The following is an 8,633-nucleotide window of genomic DNA, read 5'->3' on the forward strand; positions in this document are numbered from 1 at the left end:
CGTCACACACTCCGTCACACAGCTAACCGAGGAAAACCAAAACAAAAAATCATAGGAGAAAAAAAGACAAGAAAAACTTCACCTCAAAGATTAAAATAAATACAAAATAAATAAATGAACCCACCCCTGATTAGTTTCCTTTAGATATCAATTCTAAGATGTTCACTGTAGGGCTGACATTTTTGGCCACACGATGTCGCCCTTCTCCGACCAATTTTTGCAGTGTACGTTTTCAATGTTTATTAGGCACGTAAAATTATTAATGAAATGTGAGTTTGTACTATAAAGAAAAAAGCAACGGAATGGATATGCTATATATATTAAGCAAAAACAAAGTTTACAATTCTAACAAATACGAAAATCAATGTCTGGCATCACTATCTTTGTTCTGCAACACAAAGTGGACCCTCTTAGACAAGCTTTCTTGTAATTTCATGAAGAAATCTTCAAGAAAAGCCCTCCAGACATCTTGAAGGACATTCCAATGCTCTTTAGTGGATTTTGGCTGTTTTGTGTTCCGTTATCTGACAAGATGATCACACACTGATTCAGTAATGTTGAGGTCCAGTCTGCAGGATTAGTCACTGCATAAAACCTTGCCATTGATGTTCAGTCCAGTTCTTGTGTTGTTTAGCACACTTCAGCCTTTTCTCACCGTTTCCCTTTCTTAAAAATAGCTTCTTGATTGTTACTTTCTCATGAAGATGATTTTTGATGAGTTTTCAGCCAACAGTAGATGGTTCAACTGAAAAGACAGATTTATATCTCTGATGTTTTGCTGGATTTTTAAAATTTTATTTATTTGTTGTTTGTTTTTTTTTTGTCCTATTTCTTAAACACAACTTACACATACTATTAATCTACCACAGATGGATACTAGGACTGTCATTTCTATTTACACGTTGTCCAGTTTACATTTGTTTATTTACTTACTTACTTACTTACATACTTACTTATTTACTTATGACATACTACACACAATACCAAAATATGCCAATCTGGGTAATAGAGCTTTGGATAACATCTTGTTGAAGCAAAAATACTATTTTCTGTCTTACAAACTGTGTTATTTTTTGGTATTTTAACAAATGCAAATAAAAAAAATTGGAACAAATGACACTTATTTGTGACAGGCTGCTTGTAACATAGTGCATAAAAATAATAATTATTGTAGTTTTTAGCTTATTTTCTAATGTGTCAACAGAACACTAGTTCATCCCTTAAGTAGGGAGTATTTTTATTGTTGAAAACGTCACAGGCCAATGTTGCCATGTATATATATATATATATATATATACATATATATATATGTTTGTGTGTATATTGAGGGCAAATATGAATTGTGTTTTCAATTACACGTGTATCCATTTCACAAAATGTCTTATATAAACACACACTCAGGTCAACCACCCCATCTCCCCCAAAAAATATATAGCATGTAACATTCTCCTGTAACAAGTGCTGATCGTGTACAATCATCTCTTTTTTCAGAGTATTTGTATTACAGGAGACGCCAGCTTTCTCGTGTTTGCATGTATGGGTTTTCATGTCTCTGGAGCCATAAAGCATGCTCCATGTGAAGCATGATGGATGAACACATTTGGTACGAGAGGAAACACCATAATGTCGTCTGACACTCATGTGCAAAACCTATAAAACAGTATGACCATTTAGAGCAAAATTCAGACCCAAAACAACTGGAGAGTTTCAGCTGGACAGCTTGTTTGCCCTCTTGTTCATTCTCTTCACCCTCCATCCCCTCCACATCCCTGTCCAGTTCCACTTCCCGGCCCCAAAATAATACAATAACAGGATTAATAGCAGGGTGTTTTCACTTGAGCAGCCAGTAGAACGTTTTAATATTTACACAGCCGCTCCAGAAAGTACTGCAGTGATCAGCTGCATCTCAAACAGGGAAAGCTGTTGAATCTAATGACGTGTAAATGGGTAGGCTGAAAGAGTTCCTGTCCTTCCAGGTAAAATTTGTTTGCACTCTCAGGATGTTAGACACAGCTGTGATACAGGAGAGAAAAATATTTGTAACATGAGTAATTTTCCTTCTGTTAGCACAAATAACTTCCTCTCTTTGCAGTAGACAAACAATTATACAAAAGTAAATACAGGCCACAGACAGGAAAACATGAGCATCAAGTCTGCACGAATTCATTTCACTAATATTCCAGACCTTACACACCTAGGGGAGAGCAATAGATGTCAGCACTTCATTTTGTTGGATATTTTTTTTTATGTATAAATAGATTTGGCAGCTTTATGAGGTCTGAGCAGCTGTAATAAAACAGATACCCTTCTGTGGGTTGAAAAAACTTATTTACAGAGCCTGATTTTTTTAAAAATAAGAACACTGGAAGATCTTTTTTATTATTATTATTATAATAAAACACTGCTTTTACACCACTAGTTAATTCTAAAGCCATTTATCACTCATCTCACTAATGTGTGCCATCTAAAAATTGCTGATTTGTTGAAATCCCAGTGAAAAATGATTCTGGTAAATTCATTATGAGGGTGAATTTAACATATCTTTTAAAGTTTCTTCCCAGTGTACAAACTTGTAAACAAACAGTTTTACATTTTCAGTCTTAATACATTTGTTCTGCGCACAAATCAGCTTCATATGGCACAGAGTTTTCTCTGCCATCTCTTTATCTTCTTGTGTTTGTCAGACAAATTATACAGCAGCTACCAGGCTGAACTTGATTTAGCCTGGTGGAAGTAACAGATCTTAATGGAGGACTGTGTTTTATTTTTATCTCCAGATAGACTTTACTTTTTGTCTGTTCAGAGAACAAACTAAGGTCCTTCGTGTATCTCTGTCTGGCCTGTTGGCTCTCACACTTGTTGACTGGGAGTCTCAGACAGTAAGTCTTTTGGGCACAGCCTCACAGACGGTTGACCCACGATAGCGAAGGAGCCGCTGATGTCAGCAGTTTGCAGTTGAGTTTTCCTGGCCGTCAGGGGATCTGTTGAATTTCTCTTGTCCTTGCCATCTCCAGCAGATATGGCCAGTGTGCTCACCCAGCAGGCTGAGCACGCTGGCCTGCCCTGAGCAAACAGCCCCTAAAGTGATGGAGGGGGCTCTACCCTGACCTTCCATCACACTCAGATTCACATCAGTGGCTCACCTCTGCAGGAATTTCTGGCCAAAGATAGTTTGGGCTCAACAGAGACGCCATGATTGGCTAAAAGGATGAGTGAAGTGGATTTAAGCTTGTTGTTTCACAAACAAATCTTTTGTATTTATGTATCTCTTAAAGCAAGTACTTCAGAGCTCTCTAAAAACGCCATCTGCTTTTCTCAAGGCCTTGCAAAGTGTAAAAATAGGAAAGGGAGATTACCTCATTAATACTAACAGCAAACTCTCAACATAACTATGCAAGGGAGTGGTAAAGTTGGTGTCTGTCTGTGACCGGATGTTGCCATAAGACAAATTATGCAAGTAAGTCAGAGAGTGAGCCTAACTTTGCCAATAAGAAGACTCCACATGATTTCAGATCCCATGCATGCTCACCTCATAAATACATTTTCTCCTAATTACTTAATTATCAAGGTTGTGTGTTTAAGTTTCTGAAAACTTCCTCTTCCCATAAAAAGCTTCTATTGATGTATATATATATATATATATATATATATATATATATATATATATATATATATATATATATATATATATATATATATATATATAAATCCCTCCAGTGGTCATTTTTAGTTTCAAAAGCTTTATAGGTTTACCTACAGAGTCTCTCAGCTGGTCAAATATAGGGATTTGAAATGAAAATGTTGCTCATAACAAAACATCGTAATTCAAAGAACATTGTATCCTTTGACTTCTCAACTAGCTTTAACATTACAATATTATACAGCAATGCATTTGTGTTGGATGGCAAACAACATCATTAAAAAGGAGGAAAAAGAGCTGTTTTCACGCACCAGCCAGATAGCTTACCTTCTAAACCCAATGACAAAGTATAAATAAAGTGAGACATTCCCAGAAGCCTCACATGAAGTTATTGCCAGCTAAATAAATATTTTTCCAATCACTTACCTGCTGTAACACAGCATGGCAAACATGCATAAACCAGGCACATGATGTGATGTACTATTCATTCTTCAGCTGTTTTAGGATACAAGCCTGCAAAATGGTGAAAATTGCAGCTACTGCTCTGTGGTGTCCTGCTGCAAATGTTATTAAGAAATGGGCCACCCTACACTGAAACACTCCTCGGCTTGAGTGCTGTTATTTGGCACTGTATGATTTGTTGAAAAATTACCTTCATTATGATCCATCTTTTGAAGTACAGCAGCAGTCATCAAAGGTATTTTTCTTTTTAAAAAAAATCCAAACAACCTTTATTATAAAATGTAATCCAAATTCACAAAAAATTTTCAAACAGCCAAACCATCTCTTTGTGTGAAAGACTTTACATTTGTTCTTGGGTGACATCCACCAAAAGGGATAAATTCACACAGTCACACTACTGGAAATACACACCTTGGACAATTAGTTTTTATATACTATATTGAACTTCAGGGCATCTACACTGCCATGGCAAAAAAGAAGAAGCACCATCTCGGTCATACAGACTGACTGAGGGGATTTAAACGCCCTCATTTAGAATTTTAAGTCTCTAATACTCATTTTTGTACAAACACAACTGATAGGACTGCATTGCTTAAAAATCGATTAAAGATTAATGTTGTTATAAATAATACAATTTTACTTTTACAGGCTGGCTATAGCCACAACAAATCGCATGACATAAATAAAACATTAGTCTGAGTTACAGAGTAGCAGCTGTACATTACGAGCAACAAGAGGCTATTTAGTTTACATTTTTATATGAAACCTTCTGTCTCTAGCAGGTCAGCTCCTGTAAAACAGAGTAAAAATGAGTGACTCAGTTTGTTTTTCTTTTCGATGTCATTTATTAGAAATGAGAAAAACATGTTCTGACTTACACAACAATCCTGCAGTTTCTTGCTTGGACATAGCTTCCAGTGTACCTGATGTCACATCTCACCTCATTGTTGGAGAAATCAGACTCCTGGACCAGCTGAGAGGGGTTCACTGTTACCTGGAAAAAAAAAAGTTGAAATGTTTCACATGATTCTGGTTGAAATAAAACATAGTGTTGCCGGTATAAACAAGTATTGTTAATTATTAGTGGAATCCCACCTTTAGAATGTAGTTTCCAGGTGGTACATCAGTGATGTCGATCCACTGGCAGTCAATGTTGGCGTGATAGGTATCATAGCAACCGGGACCAAGCCCCTTAAAAAAAATTCTCAAATCATGAAATGATGCAGTTCCTTAGTCAATGAACTAATTTTCAGTTTTGCTGCATGAAAAGTATCAAAATACAGCCTCAAGTAGTTAACCAACAACTCAAGATGCAGACAATAGGTAGAGATTGGATTATGAAAGAGTACGAGTAGACTGACTTGAGTGTGAGCAGTGCATGCAAAGCGCCGCCGTACTCCTGGGTCACATGATGTGTCTTCCAGACAGAAACTGGCTTTGTGTCCCTCAGCAACCTTTTGTCCAGTTGAGACATCCAGCAAATCATAGTTACTAAAGGCCTCCATACTGTGGTAATGCCTGTATAGATAGATAAATTTTATTGTGGTAAACACAAGATTGTGAAAACAACCCTTTAAGTGAGGTTTAAAAATTCTCAACTATAATTTCCTCTCATTAACTTACTTAAAGACATATTTTAATGTTTTAGCTGGTAGACAAAACCTCCGTGCTTCCATTACTCTGCAAAGATCAGGTTGTGTGAATATATATGGATAGTCTAGCAGTGAACTCACTGGTGACAGCTATGCCATTCCCACTCATGTCTGGGTTTCATTGGGAGGAAGTCTGCAGTTCCTTGATTCTTCACTCGCTGTGGAAACCGCAGCAGAACTCTGTAATCGAGATCCCTCACACTCGGATGATATGCAGACCTGCAGGAAAAGGAAACAGGAGAGTAGCCAACATTACCTCCGATGTCTGAGTGTGCAGCTGGAATACACTACACTGTACTCAACATACACTCATTACACATTAATCCCTCTCCTGCTCATTGACCTCAACAGATATAATGGTGATTTACTACAGAGGTTTTGCTTTGGTAGTGTCTACTTCTGAAATCCTTTGCCTTTCATTTGAGCATTTATTTTATTTGGCAAAGAATCTGTTCAGATCAGAGGAGAGAGACGCTGGCAGTTGCCAGGTTTTTTTTTTCTCCAAGTGCTCTGCCCATCAGCTGAAGCATCCCGTGGAATGAGGGACAGCCAACATCGGTACCTATAAAAGAATGACTACCCCTGCTTTCTTTTCATATTTGAATGTATACCCAGGTGATTTCTATTAATCAATGTAAACATTTTTAACTCACAGCGAAAAGCATGACAAAATGTCATTCAGGAAAAGTTCATTTTAAGCAAATTCACCCATCTTCACCTGAAAGATATATTATAAGCAGATTAATGTCAAATAAAGTGGTGCACCTGGAGAGGCAGTTCTCCTCAGCAGCACAGCGAAGCGCATACATCTGCACTCTCTGGATGTATGAAGCTGCTTGGATGTAGTATGGGTCAGGTATCAGGTCTGGCAGACCTGTACAAAAGAATATAGATAATAACATTAGTGGTTGAATTCAAACAAAAGTGAGCAAAGCACCAAATATAATGATCTTGCACAATTAACAGTCATTGATGTGACGAATGAAAAAATACTAATGTTCAATATTATCAAATGTTAAAACAATTTCTGGTAAACAACTCCAAATTTTTACATATGAGATTTGATTGTTATTTTTTTATATCTGTCCCCCATATACACATTGGTACCTCAGAATCATTTATTTTTAGTGGGGTTAAAATGAGCATCAAAAACACATCTGCTGGCCTCACCGTTGTGGAAGAACCTGGTACCGTAGCCTGTTCCGGAGGGATCCCGCGCTGTCTGTCTATTCCTGCGGTCAGGTGGGTAAACATTATAGAAAACGGAGTTCCTGTGATGAATGCTGTGCGGATCTCGTGGGTCACCGACATCTGTTGTATCCGGACTTCTACGAGGAAATTGTATGTCCACGGTGTTGCTGGACTGCACTGTGGGTGAATCGTTGACCTCTGGGTAGACTCTGGTCAGTGAGCGCACTCTTTGCGCGCCCTGACGGCTTCCTGAGATGGTCTGCTGAGGCAGTCGACGCGCGTTCCCACCGTCCTCAGTCAAAGTGACCCATACAGATGTGGCAGGTGAATCTGGGCTCTCGGTATGCAACGTGTCCAGACGGTTGTGCGTTAATTCTTGTGTTCTTACTGCTGATGCACTGTGCTGTTGTGCGCCAGCGTCATCTCCAGGTGTACTTCTGCCTCCTCGAAGGACTCCGCTGCCGGAGAACTCTTGAATGACAGTGGCATTTGACGGTACCTGATATGCACTGTGGTCCACAGTTCTTAAGTGTTCCAGACGTGGTGGGGACTGATTGTGCGCACCTGTCCGCAACGAAGCGAGCAGGTACTGACCTGCATCAGCACCCAGAACCGACGTATCCATTTGATTGTGGTCGTTTTGTTCAGAATGGTCACCGAATGCGCCTTCCATGTTAACTGATCTGTTTCTGGTGGGTCTACTAAGCGCAACAGGCTGGTTAACTTGGTTAAAATTGTTTTTTGTTGTCAGCAATAGTTGGGTTCGTCTCCTGTTTTGCGAAGGTAAACGGAACTGAGTCCCAGTGCTCAGTAAACTGTAAACCTGACCGTTATTCTCCCACTGGATCCGGTGTCTCCACGGACCAACACGTGCGCGTAAAGGATGCTGACAAGTGCCTAAGCACACCAGAACATATAAGCAAATTAACACAAAGCCAACCTTCTCCATGGCTCACTGGAATTCTGTCTCTAAGCTCCAAAACAGACATTGACGACGAACATTTGACTTGGACCTGAGTGGTGCGGTGATGTTCTAATTATACTGGACTTGGTCACGCAGTTGCGCACAGCATCACCAGCAGGAGGGCTTGGTTTGGGAGAGGTTTTTTGTGCCTGCAGTGTGAGCTGAAACTATATCAACGAATGCTGCTCAAAGAGAATCCGCTTGCTTGCAAGAATCCTGCTTGTTTAAGGGCTTATTCATGCTGCAAATGTACAAATAAAGTCTCAAAGCGGAAAAATGTTAATGATTAACATTTAATTTCGCCAAAACCCGTGAAAATGTTTTAATACTACTACTTGAAAAGTTGCGTAATGACAAATGATAAATTTTATTGCTGGCATTGTATGATTTTTTTTTTTTGCACAATCAAGAGCAGGATGTGACAATAGAATGTGATAATGTTTCATACATTTTATATTTATTGCGACACGAATAATAAAGAACAAGTTTGGGGTAGACAGCCTATAAAAATTCAGGAATTTCAATATAGAAATTTTATTCCCTTACAAAGTTGGCACATTGTGCCCCATGTGCATGTCCAGTAACCAACGGTTACTGTGCTGATGGAGACCTCTCACCACTGGATGGCAGTAAATCCTCACAGACAGACAAAACTCTGCTGCGTCACTTACTTTTAAACTAAATATCTCGACTTTCACATCTGTAGGGGCGTCATGAGTCCTTT

The 8,633-nt window shown here is 38.8% G+C and overlaps 1 protein-coding gene across 1 annotated transcript; it reads right to left on the reverse strand.

The window, feature by feature from the left end:
* Nucleotides 1-4,486: 4,486 nt before the first annotated feature.
* loxl5a (lysyl oxidase-like 5a) lies at nt 4,487-8,080 on the reverse strand. Its single transcript, XM_042006996.1, has 7 exons — nt 6,925-8,080; nt 6,520-6,628; nt 5,836-5,973; nt 5,464-5,620; nt 5,198-5,293; nt 4,981-5,096; nt 4,487-4,892 (listed from the first exon to the last, which is right to left on the reverse strand). The coding sequence occupies exons 1-7, from the start codon at nt 7,892-7,894 to the stop codon at nt 4,886-4,888; spliced, it is 1,593 nt and encodes a 530-aa protein (XP_041862930.1). The 5' UTR covers nt 7,895-8,080; the 3' UTR covers nt 4,487-4,885.
* Between the last annotated feature and the right edge of the window lie 553 nt (nt 8,081-8,633).

The sequence above is a fragment of the Melanotaenia boesemani genome, chromosome 14 (assembly GCF_017639745.1).
Source record: "Melanotaenia boesemani isolate fMelBoe1 chromosome 14, fMelBoe1.pri, whole genome shotgun sequence".
Classification (NCBI taxonomy): Eukaryota; Metazoa; Chordata; class Actinopteri; order Atheriniformes; family Melanotaeniidae; genus Melanotaenia; species Melanotaenia boesemani.

What these genes read in the sequence shown, in the direction of transcription:
- loxl5a (XM_042006996.1), bottom strand. Translation starts at nt 7,894, where the DNA reads ATGGAGAAGGTTGGCTTTGTGTTAATTTGCTTATATGTTCTGGTGTGC. An exon ending in GAGGAGAACTGCCTCTCCAG is followed by an intron (nt 5,974 to 6,519) that starts GTGCACCACTTT and finishes CTTTTCCTGCAG; the next exon opens with GTCTGCATATCATCCGAGTG. An exon ending in CATGCACTGCTCACACTCAA is followed by an intron (nt 5,294 to 5,463) that starts GTCAGTCTACTC and finishes ATTTTTTTTAAG; the next exon opens with GGGCTTGGTCCCGGTTGCTA.